Source organism: Rhinoderma darwinii, chromosome 6, assembly GCF_050947455.1.
Source record: "Rhinoderma darwinii isolate aRhiDar2 chromosome 6, aRhiDar2.hap1, whole genome shotgun sequence".
Lineage (NCBI taxonomy): Eukaryota > Metazoa > Chordata > Amphibia > Anura > Rhinodermatidae > Rhinoderma > Rhinoderma darwinii.
This window is the reverse complement of record NC_134692.1, coordinates 31,336,175-31,352,402: the sequence shown is the minus strand read 5'-3', so window position 1 is coordinate 31,352,402 and position 16,228 is coordinate 31,336,175. Positions and strand designations below refer to the sequence as shown.

Sequence of the window (16,228 nt, the reverse complement as noted above, 5' to 3'; positions counted from 1 at the left end):
GCTAAGTGTTTCTGTATCTCCCTTCACTACAATGGAGACTGACTGCAATGTAAATGGGGGTCCCAGCGGTCAGACCTCCACTAGTGACATCATTAGCATAAATGCTGACACTAGTCCTGCAATCTGAAAAAAAGTTTTATGCGGTTTATTTTTCTTACTCTGTTCGGCAGTTCTCTGAATGCATCAAACAATGTAAACCATGGACGTCTTCATCATGTTGCCATGGCTATGTCGAGGGACACGTATATATTTATTTTATTTCAGAAATAGCACCACTCTTGTCAATTGGCGTTTCATGCAGAACTAGTTCTGCTGGGGATAGACTTGGAAGGCTGTTAAGAAGCTCCGAAATGACCAAAACTGGGCCACACTCTTCCTGGCGGGACCAGAGTGACAGGGCTGCTTTGGCCTTGATGAGCCATTACTGCTCTTGGCCACTACTTGAAGAGACGAGAACCGTTAAAGATCTCTCAGAAGCTGAACCACAGACGAACACTGAGGCTGGGTTCACACAACCTATTTTCAGGCGTAAACGAGGCGTATTATGCCTCGATTTACGCCTGAAAATACGGCTACAATACGTCGGCAAACATCTGCCCATTCATTTGAATGGGTTTGCCAACGTACTGTGCAGACGACCTGTCATTTACGCGTCGTCGTTTGACAGCTGTCAAACGACGACGCGTAAAATGACTGCCTCGTCAAAGAAGTGCAGGACACTTATATACATTATATGCAGGACACTTCTTTGAAACTTAATTTGAGCCGTTCTTCATTGAATTCAATGAAGAGCAGCTCAAGATTACGAGCGTCAAAGACGCCTCGCATAATGCGAGGAGGAGCTTTTATGTCTGAAACGACGGAGCTGTTTTCTCCTGAAAACAGTCTGTCTTTTCAGACGTAAAAGCCAGTTCTCGTGTGCACATACCCTGAAAGGGAACCGGTCACCAGCATTTCATCTATTGAACTCTCCTCACCCCTCGCTGGCCGCTGCCGTCACCCCTCTCCTAAACTCCTCCTTCGACCCTACTAAATAGCAGTCTGCAAACATTTCGTGCCTCTTAGGGTATGTTCACACAGACTATTTTTGGCAGTTTTTCGGGCCATAAACGCCCGAAAAATCGGAAGCAGAACGCCACCAAAAATCTGCCCATTGATTTCAATGGGAAAAACAGCGTTCTGTTCCAAAGGGCCGTTTTGAAAAAGAAGTGCAGGTCACTTCTTGGAACATTTTTGGAGCGGTTTTTCATTGACTCTATAGAAAACAGCTCCAAAAACGGCCGTAAAAAAACGCAGCGAAAACGGCAAATGGCTTAAAAAACGTCTGAAAATTATGAGCAGTTTTGCCTTGAAAACAGCTCCATATTTCCAGATGTTTTTGAGTTTGTGTGTGCACATACCCTTATGGTAATAATCCGGCAGTCTCCGTTCGTCTTCTTATGCCTGTCCACTGCCGAAAACTGGCCTGTCCTGAATACAGAAATCTCGTCTGAGATCGCGCGCATCTAGTTACTGCACAAGTGCAAGATATGACTTATGCTCACTAGCATATGACGCAGGAACACTAAAAAACAGAATACTAAAGATAATTATAGGTTACATAAAAATGATTTTTCACCCACTACCACCAGGTATTGCTGGTTTAATAGGTGTAATGCTGGTGACAGGTTCTCTTTAAGCTGGAGTTGTCCTGCAAATAGCAAGTGCTGAGAAACGAACTAGTAAACCGGATGCATCTAGAGAGGCGATACTTTTTCCCTGTATGAGAAAGTTGGTGGGCAGGGTCCGCTAGTTCCTCAGGGGAAGGGGGGGGGGGGTATGCTTTGACAAAGCTGTCTAGCCCATTCAGTAGAGGCTAAAACCGGCTGTAGGGCCAACCCAGCAGCCTCAAATGAAGATTTAGCTAAAGATACCAGCTTGAGGTCACAATTTTTTTTTTTTTTTACTGCTAGAAAAGTTGAGCACTTGTTCAATAAGCCCTCCAGAAATGGATGGATAATAGAGAACGCCCAGGCACCTATTTTGAGAATGGGGGTTACCCAACCCCCGTTTTTCCTGGTGCGGTGGCCGCAAACTGCCGATTCCAGTCGGGGACATGGTTATCACCATTCTGTTCAATGGGAGTTATAGAAACAGGCTGTTTCCATAACTCAGATTGAACAGAATGGAGAGAGCCACGTGCATGAGTAGTCCCCTCTCCACTAGTCCCCATCTGGAATCGGAAGCTTGCAGCCGCCACAACAGGCAAAACTGGAGTCGGGAGACCCTTTTCTCTAAATAGGCATTGGTCCTAGAGCTGGGACCAGCATCTATCAGACATTAAGTGGCATATCCTGTGGATACGGCATAAACGTCTAAGTTGGGAATACCCCTTTAGAAATTAAAATTATCACATAAAGAAGTGATCATTTTCTGATTGCTAGGGGCCCCACTGTTGGGATCCCCAGTGATCAAGAGAACGGGGATCCTGAACCCCCAGATCCTCCTCACTGCATCCCCCTCAATGTCTATGAGAACGATGGATACAGGAGAGTGCTGTACTCGGCTGTTTCCATCATTACCATAGACTTTGAATACAGCAGCAGCGCGCATGCTCTACCACCGCTCCATTCAATGCCCTTCTCACTGCGGTTGAGCAGGGAGGCAAAACAGGAGATTTGGGACCCCAATCCCCATGATCTTTGGGGAACCCAGCGGTGGGGCTCCAGCCATCAGAAAAGGACTACCTATCCTGTGGACAGCTGATCATTTTTGATTCTAGTACAACCCCTTTAAGATCGGAAGCAAAAATAAAAAAAAAACTCCAATAAACCCCATTAATAAAGCACATCCATAGTCATCATGATCTATACAAGTCAATATCCGCTACAAGTTTTTTAAGCAGCTAACAGAATAATTTCATAGAGGAATACCGGGGGAAAAAGGGGAGTGAAAAAGAAAAAAAAAAAAAAAAGTCTGCAAAACAAACAATCGGTTTGCTTCCAATATCGTGAAATGCAAATAGAAGACGCGCAAACGTGTTGTGTTTTGCAGCCGTCCTGTCCTTGTGCGGCATCGGCATTTTATTTGCATGCATTTCACCATCCAAGTTCCGCTTCGAGATAACCGGGTCTGACTGTAAATAGAGATCCCTAATAAGACGACATAAACAAACCGTGACAGATTCAGTGCAGCTCAGTAATTTTCCGTGATGGCTCACGGGGATGAGACACTGAGGTTGAAAAAAAAATAAAAAATTGCAAGTCTTCTCAGCTTTTCCTCGAGTGCTGGTTCTCAGTTTCTATGGCGACAAGGCGTCATGTGGTTAATGCCACCTTTCGTCTTTGTCTGCCGGTTGAGGCAGCCACAAATGGGTCATCATTGAGACTTATGGGCTGTTCGATCTTCATTACCAGAAAACTAGACTCGAAATCGGGGAAACAAATGAAGGCGGCAACGTGTGAGCCGCGTGACAACTGCAATTCAGATTCATCTTCATTCAGAGCCGTCAACAACTACGGCAATTTGTGATTATGTCCCAGACCCCGCAAACAACAAGTCTGCAATATAGAAGCAGGAGCTCAACTACTAGCAAAAGGTTAAAAGTAAAAAGAATGTGTTGCGAGGACTAGTAAAACATGGTGCAAATGTCCTGCATTGGAAAAGCAGAGAACTTTTTTTTAACCATCTCAACACCTCTTTTACATGGTGGAGGGGGGGGGGGGGGAACGGTCACACCAGTTATTCTCCAAATATTTGACCTCTTCCATATAAAAGTATTAAAAAAAGATACTCCAGTAAAAATATTCTTTGCTCATTTTTTTCTATATTTCTGTGGGTGGCAGATTTAGGCTACATGCGCACGTTCTGTAAGTTGGTGCAGAAAATCAGCATCAAAACCGCAGGCAGGCGATTCTATGCTTAAAGGGGTTGTCCGAGATAAAATGACTGTGTTAATGCTTGTAATTTATAAATGTACATACCTTTGTAATATACTTACATGTTCCAAAGTGGCCCCGTTTCCAGATCCTGCCGTGGGGAACTTGACGGGTGACGTCACTCTCTGCACTGGCTCTGGCCGCTGTGATGATCTTCAATTCTTTTCCGGGTATACGCCGGTCACTCGTCACGTGCCGTGTATGGGCTGTTCTGCTGCACTGCCCGTAACGTGCATGAGCGGTCACTGCTGTTCTCGCGGTCCCTGCTGTTCTCAAAATAACAGCAGGACCTCGCTTGGACGTTACAACAGAACAGCCCATACCGGGCACGTCACAAGTGACAGAAAATTGAAGATCAACATAGCGGCCAAAGAGTGACATCGTCCATCAAGTACCCCACGGCAGATCTGGAAACGGGGCCACTTTGGAAAATGTAAGTATATTACAAATGTATTTACATTAATAAATGAATACAATCATTTTATCTCAGACAACCCTTTTAAGGGCTCATTCAGACAAGCGTGATTCTCGTCCGTGTGCTGTGCGTCGAAATAACCCACAACACACAGATCCATTGATATCAATGGGGCCATTCACACATGCGTCGTTTTTCCCGCAGCGTGTACGTGGCTTGAAACTCACTGCATGTCCTATATTGGTGCGTTTTCACGCTCCTAGTCACCCATTGAAGTCAATGTGTGCGTGAAAACCAGACAGCACACGGACGCACATCTGTGTGATGTCAGTGTTTCACGCATCGAATACATTGAAAAACAAACGCTCGTGTGAATGTAGCCCAAAGGTGAATTTTTTTATGCGTTTTCAGGCCTGGTTTTTTTTTTACATTTTGATGCGGATTTTGGTGCATTTTTTTTTTAGAAACTTGTCAGATACAATTTTAAGACGGAAAAGCAAGATAAAGGGACATGATGCGGATTTTAAAATACGCTCCGCAGGTCGATTTACAAGAGGGAGGAAACGTGTAGATGAGATTACTTGAAATCACATTTATTTTGCTGGCACACCGGAAAATCTGCGCAACAAATCCAGATCTAACACGGAGGAGAGCCCCGTCCGTCAGCAGCTTCCCCAGCGCGCTCTCTTTATGCCACAAATTTTAGTCAAGAGAACCCTTTCTTACGTTTTTACAAGATCCACGATGGATATGATGGATCGCTTCTGTTCGCTTTGAATTAAAATCGTTCGGTGTCTTTTTTTTTTACTGGATAGATTAATGCAGCATACATCAGCATGGCAGTCAAAAAGCAACAGCAACCTAACCAAAGATGACACGGGGTCTATGGTGCTAAACAATATCAGGGTCAAGATCATTACCTTATACCTCCATAACTCAACGGGCTTTCTAAACCAGACAAACCCTGTAAATCACAGTATCAATATAGCATTCTAGAACCTAACTGCTTAGTAACCAACACTTCTTTCAAGAACGCATCAGTTGAGTTTTACTTTACCTTTCCTCTTTGTCCAAGGTTTTCTTCTCCGCAGGACTAGACTTTTTGGGTGGAACAGGTGGAGCAGCTTTCCTACAAATGTCATCAATGCTAAGTTTGTTTAAGCAGCTCTTCATTGCAGCCTTCAATAAAATCCTTTCCACGGCAGTCACTCCATCCCCATGAGCGTATTTGGATAAATCTGCTTGGACAAGACACTCCGGATCACCCAACCAGGGTGGGCAGTAGGAGTCGGATTTCCCAGACAGTTTCTGGTGAAGTTTGATCAGTAAGGACAGCATACTCTCTTTCACCTCCAAAATCACGGTGGTTAGCTGTGGTGTTGAGCCGGGTGCCGTCCACTTCAGAGCAGAGGTTTTAGGCCGCACGACTTGATTGGCTTCGCTATTACTCCTGTTTATTATTTCCTGGAACTTCTTCCGCCGTTCAGCAACCAAACTGAAAACTTGAGCAGTGCCGGAGTTCTAGGGAGAAAATACATATGAAATAAATGAATAAAGCACTGCAGATGTATTAGTTTAACACACGCTTCAAAAAGCAACCATCTGACCATGGAACACACAAACTTAAGGGTGTATTCACACGTTGCAGTAAAGGTGCAGTTAAAACCTCAACGAAAAAACACATCCGAAAACCATTAGCATTTTCATTTGCATCGAAAACGGCAGCAAAACGCCTGTGCAGTTTTAACAGGTGAAGCTTGTAAAGTAAATGTGTTTCACCAGTAAAAAACGCACAGGCAGAAACTGCAACGCAAACCGCGTCAAGTCACGATTTTTGATGAGTTTTTTTTTACATGGCCAAAAACTTTTAATTCATTTAAATGCACCCCAACACAAACGGTTTAGGAACTGCTGCATTTTTGCCTCGGTTTTGTGTAACAGCAGTGTTTATGGTCCCATGATTTTGTGCAAATTGCGAGAAAAAGAGCCACAAAACGGACACTTCGGGTGCGGGCTACTATGCACGGCCTATTAAGATACAAATGTCTCCATGTTCAAACTACTATTTATTTTAAAAGTACTTTCATTTAAAGTTTGTTTTTTTTTTTTGCAATATTGTGATTCATAATCAAATTCTTGCCACTTTATTACAAGGGTATGACAAAGGTCATAAATAAATGTTCAGAGTTATTGCAAAAAGATTAGCAATTCCGCTTAACTGATGCAGAATGAAATAAATGTGCCACGCAATGATTAGACTTCATTTGCATAGAAAGCCATGCACAGACCAGAACTACTGGGGAATTTATAACCAGCTCACATCACATGCAGCACCTTCCAATGCCATTCATCAAAATTAATTTGCCATCTCTTAAAAAAAAAAGTCCAAAGAACTCTGCAGTCCATGTTAATCCAGGCAAACAGAAAGAGGATAGGGGTCACTGTGACTGCACTAGCCTGGGGGCAGATCATATGGTGCTGCTGCTTCATAAAATGGGGTACACCCCTTCATTCGGGATTGCACCAAATACCCCAAAGGCCAGAAACCCGCCTTGCGCACAGGAGCAAAATTGCATCCTGCTTTCAGAAGGGAAATGTGTTTTTTCTGTTTTTAATTTTACTTGCTAGCCCGAAGGAGCAGAGGGGGGGGGGGGGGTTGTGTCACCCAAGACGGACACCATATCTCCATCCTTCTTAATACAGAACGCGTGGTCGTATAATAAAACACAAAAAAATAAAATAAAATGATTAGATCTATGCAAAACATTCACCTATCACAATTAGAAGAGACGATAACGCTTGTTGTGGTTCCTCATACCAAGTAATACTTAAAATGTGGCTTTAAGTCCCCATGGACACGACGGTAGTTTTCATCCTTAGTTCTGGATGAAATTGCGGACCCGTTCATTTCTATTGGCCACGGACACCTTTCTGTATATTTACGGATGTGTGTCCGGGCCATAGAAATGATCTGCAAAATATAGAACATGCCCTATTCTTGTCTGCAATTGCGGCACGGACTCGCCCATAGTGGTCTATGGGCACTTCTGCAAACACGGATGGCTACGGATTTGCATCCGTAGCCGTTGAATCTGTATTTGCAGACAGTAAAAAAAACTATTACGATCGTGTGCATGAGGCCTTATTTATGAACTACTTATTATAAAGAATTGTATTAGTCACAGTGTATGCCTCCTCAGCACTTTACAATTGCTCAATATCAATGTAACGAATACAGTCAGAGATTCCATAATACATACATTTACTAAATTAATGAGCGATTATTAAAAACACCATGCAAGTATGAAAACCTAAAGCATTGCAAAGCATCCAGGGACAAACATCACACATCTACCTCTCTTTGGAGGGAAGGCCGTCTGGAACTCTGGTAATGTATAATGAAAATCATTACTTTTTATCTAGATTGGACATGTGCGAAATCCTGATAAATGCAATGAGTTTGTGTACAAAATAGAACTTGGTTGTCCACAATAGCTGCCGTTAGGACAGTAGTGTTGGTATTGAAAAAAAAATAATATAAAATGAATAAAATGATTATTTCTGACTTCAGCCACCACTAGGGGGAGCTCCCATGAAGTGGTTTTATATAGCAAGTATAGAGTTTGGTGCTTGTTGCATAAATTGGTTTGTAGTGAGCTCCCTCTAGTGGTGGCTGCAGGCAGTCGGTTATATCACACTTCTTTACAACTGTAGACCACCACAAATAACACCATTAAAACTTTTACAATTCTAAACACTGTTAAAAACACACATACGTAAAATAGGTTTTATTATATTGTGGGGTCCGCTAAAATACATTATTAAGAAATTATAATCTAATTTGTGGAATAATAGAAAGCACTTTGAATTTTGTAGACAAAGAGACCCATTTATCCTACGGCAGAATGGATGTGGTTTAGGACATTAGCACTTACATGTAAAGATGAAAGGCTGTCTGAGCTGGTGCTCGCTGGTGGCTCTCTTCGCACCTCCGGAGCAGTGTCCGGTACACGTACGCGCACGTAGTTTATGACATGACGCATATTACACAGCAAACTGCTACCAGGAAACCAGCTGTCATGGCAACGATCTGGTCCAGCAGTGTCCTAAAAAGAGACAACATGTTAAAAGGAAAAAAAACTCCATATTTTAAAAACAGAACTAAAATAAATTAGACCAATGTTGGCTATGTTCACACGGGGTATTTTGCCGAGTTTTTTGACGCGGAAACCGCGTCGCAAAACTCGGCAAAAACAGCCCGAGAACGCCTCCCATTGATTTCAATGGGAGGCGTCAGCGTCTTTTTCCCGCGAGCAGTAAAATTGCCTCGCGGGAAAAAGAAGCGACATGCCCTATCTTCGGGCGCTTCCGCCTCTGACCTCCCATTGACTTCAATGGGAGGCAGGAGAAAGCGTATTTCTCGCTGTTTTATGCCCGCGGCGCTCAATGGCCGCGGGCGAAAAACGGCGCGATAATCGCCGCGAAAATCGGCGTGCAGGGAGAGGAATATCTGCCTCAAAGTTCCAAACGGAATTTTGAGGCAGATATTCCTCCCCCAAAATACTCCGTGTGAACATAGCCTAAGTGATCAAATCTGCCTAGAAAAAAAAACAAAAAAAAAACCCGTGCAGGCCTAGAACGTCAAGGCTAAGTAATTATTTAGAAATATATCCGTTTACTAACAGAGTCATTTAATGTATTCAAACCGTAGTAACAAAAACATGACAAAATGATCAGATACAAGCGTCAGACAAATAAACGGAGGCATACCTCATCACAAGGCTCATCCTCCGGATAATTTTCCAATCCAAGCTCTATGAGATACAGGACCATGCAGAGAACATGCTCGGACATATTTTGATGATCCATCAAAATCTAAAAAGGTAAGGAATAATATTTAAATAGCACACAAAAAAAAAAAACAAACACTAAACAATTCTTCCCTTAAATGACCTTTTGTTTAATGTGATCGTTTCAGAAGAGGTCAAAGGCTAAAGGTCCCTTTAATCGGGCAAATGATCAGTCCAACAAGCGTTCATATGACCGCTCGTTCCAGATCAGCTGATGAATGAGTAAGCGCTCGTCCATCATTACTGGCCCCCCTTTTTAAAAGCCGAATACTGCTTGGTATACTTTTTTGCGGAAATAGCGATGTCTACTAAGGTATTCCATCCAAAAAAAGAGAAGAGGGTATACTGACTGATAGTAGCCCAACGGAGGCCAAAAAGGACACGCTTTTGGCCTCAGTCGTGCTAATGAAGCCCTATGTACATGTTTATCACGTTTGTTGTGAGCTTTCCTGACGTACAAGATAAACGTGGTTCATAAACGCGTTTTCATTGCTTAGGTTTGTTTTTTTTAATTGAAAAGTGTCTAGTACTTTAGGGAAAGGTGTATGGACTAGCACTCTAAGGCCCTGTTCACACTGAGTATTTTGCAGGCAGAAAAAAAAAAATCTGCCTCAAAATTCCTTCCACGTTGAGGACCGCAGGAAAAAAACAAAAGCGAAAAACACTTTTTCTGCCTCTAGAGGTGGAACCCACAGCAAGAGAGAACATGCCGCTTTTTTTTTCCGTCCCGGGAAAAAAAACACCTTTGCCACCCATTAAAATCAATGGGAGGCTATTTCGGCTGTTTTTTGGCGACGTTTCCGCGTCACTAAACTCTGTGTGAACTGGGCCTAGAAGTGGCCATATATTCCAGACTCCCCCATACATATGCACGCCTGAGAATGCATGTGTTTTCAATGGGGAGAGAGGAATAAGCTGCCGCCACCTCTGTTCCTGCAGGATAGAAGCAGCTGTTACATTTCAACATGCCCGATCCTTATTTTTCCCTGACATCTACTGTAAGGGGAGCGTGGTATATCCCCCATACACATGATATAGTTGGCCGACCCAACCAAAATCAGTGAGTTTGGCCGACTGATCTAAGGTGTATGGGCACCAGACCCTCCCCTCACCCCCACAAAGGATCCAATTCTGGTTGGCAGGCAATCCCTTTAATAGCAGGGAAACACACGCACCTTGTAGAGCAGAGTAAAGAGCACAATGTGCAATGTTTTGCAGTGCAGGAGCCTCTTTAGACCTTTATAACTGGGGTGTAGAGGCGTTCTCTTCTTGTAGGGTGGCCATGGGTTTCCAGGACACTGTCCAATCTGCTTTAAACTATTAATACATGAAAAACAACCCCATAAACATTTCAGTAACACAACCAACCGCATGTTTATAATCTTAATTAGTATTAAAGATTAATACAAAATAAAGAAAAAAAAAATATTCTCTCAATATCATTAGTGTTCCATTGTAAACCAGCTTTCTGTCAACTTTTTAAATTTTAATAAATAAAGCAGCAATATATATTATATCTAAATGCATTATACAATGTACCCACCATAAAAGGCAAGGCACACATCTGCTAAGGTGTCTCTGGTGGGCAGGGGCCTCCCGCCACAGACCCCATAGCAGATGTGTGCCTTGCCTTCCTCTTGTGACACTGTCAGAGGCTGCCTGTAGTCCCCACTAGAGGGAGCTCTCACTGCTACAGTCTTATCAATGCCAGTTTTTTTTAAAGTGTCTAGTCGTAAAATGCGGTCGATTCTTTAATGCTGCGCGCCTTTCTTTTAGCACAAGATATTGGTGTAAAGTCCCCCAGCCAAGAGGTGGCGTAAGGAAAAGAAAGAGTCTTAACATGTCTAGCAAGACGCACCTAATTTATCATAGGCCGTGCATCATTCTGATAAATTTGGCGCCGTTTCTGCTTGTCTGGTCCAGTTTTATCCAGACTAACTTTATAACTCTTTCCCATTATCTCTGTCTAAGCAGGTGTTTTGGAACTCTGTATCAGGACCAAAAAATGAGGCCTGATTGCTATAAATATTTATTTAGAAATGAATCTGCACAGAATATTGGACCTATTTAGAATATAGAAACAAGGAGAGTGAAAAGTCAAAACACTCTTTGTTGCTGGAAATACATTGGTTTAAATCACCGGTATCCAAAAATGTCCACACACAAGTTGGTTAGGAAAGTGTATTCTAACAGACACCAGCTCCCTTATACCATATGGACGACTCCATACTCCAGCACTGAAAGATTAATAAAATTAAAAAAAAAAAAAAAAAAAAAGGACAAGGTTACTTTAAGGCTCTTTTTAGCAGGACTTCAGGGAACTGCAGCATCCAATTAGCAAATAAATTGCTCTGGAATAAAGGTTAAGCAATATTTGCTCACGCTGGAAGGCAATGCATCATTCATTCTGACGGCTCATTCCAAAAACACTACGAGACGAATGGAAATGAAACCCCGAATGTCAGCTAAATTGTAGGAGAGCATTTAATGCCTACAACTAATGCCCTTTTCTGATATTTGGTAAAAATAAAATCATTTGCGTATTAGAAGCAATAATTATACCCATTCTCTTCATTCTCAAAATAACAGAGCACACAATTTTGCAGTTCTGGATTTCTCCAGATGTAAAAAAAACATGGCAAATGGTGGTGCAAAATGCAATCAAGTTTAGCAAGTTCCCACTTACAATGCAGTGTATCGGTCCATGGCGGACTGCACGTCTCTGCGGTACACGGTACGGAGGATAACCATCACAGGGTCAAATTCTTGGTCCCAGACCTCACCTTCACAAGGGCAGAAAAGGAAACCATGAGTAAGATTGGTGAACTGCAAATACCCAATATTTGGTCTCAGACCAGAGGATAGATTTGTCACAGCAAAAGTAGTTGAAGGGGTTTTCAGGTTTTAAGTAAATAAAGTTTAATATTTGTATAATGATGATGGTTGTGCAAGTTTCTATACTTCTTGTGTTTCAATCTTTTACCATCGTCATAACCTCTGCTTGCTCTCAGTGAATGGAAACTAGTTTCCATTCAGTGGCATGAAACCCTTTCAGACCAGGTCCTAATTTAAACACAGCTAGTTTAATTCAATGTATCATGTAGGCAAGATTAGAGAGTCCTAGGACAGGAGTTTGGTGGGTGTTGCTGTGTGAAGGTTGTCTCGTCTGATACTGTAGTTGTGTGAGAGTTGTAAGACTATTTCTGGTAACCATAAAATGAACATACTATACATAGAAAAGTATTTAACCTCCCAACTACATGCAGTTCAGGTCTTTTGATTATTAGAGAATGGTGGAGCAGCAGTGGTGGTACAAGTACCATCGCCAAGCAAAGTGGGCACAATACCCGGCATCATTGGCTGTCAAACTGTTTTGTGGGCATTGTGGCTGGTGCACATTGTTATGGGGCATCTTTGACTGACAGGCTGATGTAAGTGCAGCTCAGCACCTAAGTGGCTTGCTGCCAGAAAAACATTGAGGGCAATAATAAAGGCCCTACCCAGCTGTTTTTTTGCCGCATGCCCAGCGCACCCCATTTTTCTTTCTATAAAACGGGAATAGGCCACATTTGTTGGTGGTTGATCATTTGGCTCAGATGTGAAGAAAAGTTACTTATATACCAGAAAAGTCTGGCCACCCCTGGTATCTATTAAATACATAAATTTGTACGAATGCTCTGTGGGTGGCAGGGTGACCCACAAAACTGGGGTCATGGGTCTTAAAGAGAATCTCTCACTAGTTTATTAATTCCCTATCTGCTAACTAATCTAATAGGCGCTTTGCTGCTGATAACTACAGTGTGAAAAATGTTTATTATTTGCCAAGTTGTGTATTTTTCTATGGTTATGTGTATTATGCTAATGTGGCTCTAATAGCCAAATAGGAGGTGACTCTATTTTCACTCTGGGTGGTGTAATGTTTTCTGATTGACGCGGTCCAATCAGCATACAGCTTCTCCCCATTCCCAGCCCAGCACCACAGTGTGATCATATAGTATACAGCTTCCATTCCCGACTGAAACAACTGGAGATATCGCTAGTTGTATACACAGTGTCATATGAAAGATTAGAATCTCCTCTTTTGATTGCCACCAGAAGCCGTGGTCCACAGCCCGAGATACGGATATTTGAAGTGACCCCCCCCCTTCCCTCCAGCCTCAGTCTCTCACACTGTGTGAAGCAGCTTGATGCTGAACAAAGCAAAACAGAGTTTATGTATTTTCCTGTGCGTGTACACGGCTTTCTTCTCGGTATACCAATTTCTCTATAAACATGATTATAGGTTATACTTGGCTTTCTATTAAATAAGCCTTAGAGCTTACAAGATAGGGATAATAGGGAGTTCAGTGAGTGAATATATTGACGGTTTAGAGCTACAAATGATTGCGGTGATAATAGTGAAGAAATATTTAATGTCCAAAGAAACCAATAGAGACAAGTTTAAGTAAACAATGAACGTTGTCGTCGTCCCCCTCCCCCTGCAGCATCTGAGGCTCCTTCGGAAGTAAAATTTGAATACTGGTTAGGTTACTACACAATGAGCCTTATTTAGCACAAGCCCTTTAGGGTATGTGCACACACACTAATTACGTCCGTAATTGACGGACGTATTTCGGCCGCAAGTCCCGGACCGAACACAGTGCAGGGAGCCGGGCTCCTAGCATCATACTTATGTACGATGCTAGGAGTCCCTGTCTCGCTGCAGGACAACTGTCCCGTACTGTAATCATGTTCGGGCGTTTTAACCTCGAATTACGTCCGAAAATACGGCTCCAATGCGCCGGCAAACATCTGCCCATTCATTTGAATGGGCTTTACGATGTTCTGTGTCGACGGTCATTTTTTTTTAAGCGCCGCTGTCAAAAGACGCCCGCGTAAAAGAAGTGCCTGTCACTTCTTGGGACGTAATTGGAGCCGTTTTCCATTGACAGCATGGAAAAACAGCTCGAATTACATCCGTAATGGACGCAGCGAAAAGCACCTGCACTCGCCATTACGTCTGAAATGCAGGAACTGTTTTCTCCTGAAAGCAGCTCCGTAATTTCAGCCGTAATGGAGGCTGTCGTGTGAACATACCCTTACCATTCCCGTTATCAGTGGAACGTATCCCTACACACCGACACGGTCAGCACTGATTGGACAATGTCAGACTGTGCGGAGACACACCCTATTGACAAGCGGAATGGTAATGCCCCGTTGTCAAATTATTTATTTCCAGGAGGAAAAACCGTGGTCCAACACAATGCAGAGTTCTAAGAAAAGGTACTTAAAAATGCTTATTTCACGGGGAATACAAGACTAATATATTTATTTTATTCATTCCTATTTCTAATATTTATCTAGATTTTTCAAGTATGTACTAAAAACAGACATGGAAGAAACAAGGAGGTCCTCTTTAGGCCCTGTTCACATCTGCGTTCGGCATTCCGTAGTTCTGCTCCGTCAGAGAAGCATAACGAAAATGCCGATAGCGCACATTCCGTTGAACAACGCAGACAACCGGCACCCGATGAAACCCATTGACTATAATGGGTTCCGTTGGGGTGTCTGTGGTTTTCCCCTAAACAATCTTGCAACATGCTGCGTTATGCTTTCCTGTATTTTTGGTGGAATCGGCGATGAACGCCCCTAATGAAGCCTCCAACGGAGATGTGAACAGGACCTTAGGCAGTCTTCACACATTTTCTGCAATATAGAAATGTCGATTTTTCCTGGCTTCCATTTCTGCTCTTACAAGAAAAGGTCTGGGTAAATTGGAGTAGATTATCTCGCACATCGTCCTAAATTATAACTATACCGGCAGAAAGAAGGCTTCATATTTAATATAGATCTCTCTATAAATTAGCATTAATTCTATCAATATAAAACAATTGAACAAATTCCAGCTCCAGAATATAATATATGATACAACTTTGCTTAAACCCTTAAAGGTGTGGAATCATGTGAGATCGGGGTTACAGAAAAGGTCAAGTAAATGCAAATTGAAAATACTATATTTTGCGCTACAATGCCCTGGAAGAGCCGCTGAATGACGAACTGCTGTGGTCGTATCCTGAAGGCAAATGTTTCTAAGTAACGTACTAAAAAGAACGCTCTTAACCCCTTACCAGCTGGTTAGGTTTAGTTCATCAGCCTATTCAGAGCAATGGTATTGGGCAAAGACTACGGACACCGCTCATTTTTATCTTCAAGTAAATACGAGGATCACATTCACCAGTAACATTAAAACCGCTGACAGGTGAAGTGAATAACATTGATTATGTGGTTAAAATGCCACCTGACAGGGGGTGGGAGATACTAGGCAGCAAGTGTACAGTCAGTTCTTGAAGTTGATTTGTTGGAAGCAGGAAAAATGTGCAAGTGTAAGAATCTGAGCGACTTTAAAGAGGCTCTGTCACCAGATTTTGCAACCCCTATCTGCTATTGCAACAGATAGGCGCTGCAATGTAGATTACAGTAACGTTTTTATTTTTTTAAAAACGAGCATTTTTGGCCAAGTTATGACCATTTTTGTATTTATGCAAATGAGGCTTGCAAAAGTACAACTGGGCGTGTATTATGTGCGCACATCGGGGCGTTTTTACTACTTTTACTAGCTGGGCGCTCTGACGAGAAGTATCATCCACTTCTCTTCAGAACGCCCAGCTTCTGGCAGTGCAGACACAGCGTGTTCTCGAGAGATCACGCTGTGACGTCACTTCCCCAGGTCCTGCATCGTGTCAGACGAGCGAGGACACATCGGCACCAGAGGCTACAGATGATTCTGCAGCAGCATCGGCGTTAGCAGGTAAGTCGATGTAGCTACTTACCTGCAAACGCTGATGCTGCTGCAGAATCAACTGTAGCCTCTGGTGCCGATGTGGCCGACACGATGCAGGACCTGGGGAAGTGACGTCACAGCGTGATCTCTCGAGAACACGCTGTGTCTGTGCACTGCCAGAAGCTGGGCGTTCTGAAGAGAAGTGGATGATACTTCTCGTCAGAACGCCCAGCTAGTAAAAGAAGTAAACACGCCCCGATGTAACACACATAATACACGCCCAGTT

At 42.9% G+C, this 16,228-nt stretch overlaps 1 protein-coding gene across 2 annotated transcripts in view; it reads right to left on the bottom strand.

The window, feature by feature from the left end:
• The window catches only part of UBR3 (ubiquitin protein ligase E3 component n-recognin 3), a 136,750-nt gene that overhangs the window by 70,709 nt on the left and 49,813 nt on the right, over nucleotides 1-16,228 (bottom strand). For both annotated transcript variants that reach the window (XM_075829428.1, XM_075829429.1), the window contains exons 19-23: nucleotides 11,869-11,965; nucleotides 10,358-10,499; nucleotides 9,103-9,207; nucleotides 8,268-8,438; nucleotides 5,390-5,853 (exon numbers count right to left, since the gene is read on the bottom strand). In XM_075829428.1, coding sequence (XP_075685543.1) covers nucleotides 5,390-5,853; nucleotides 8,268-8,438; nucleotides 9,103-9,207; nucleotides 10,358-10,499; nucleotides 11,869-11,965 — 979 coding nt within the window. The remainder of the gene's footprint in view (nucleotides 1-5,389; nucleotides 5,854-8,267; nucleotides 8,439-9,102; nucleotides 9,208-10,357; nucleotides 10,500-11,868; nucleotides 11,966-16,228) is intronic.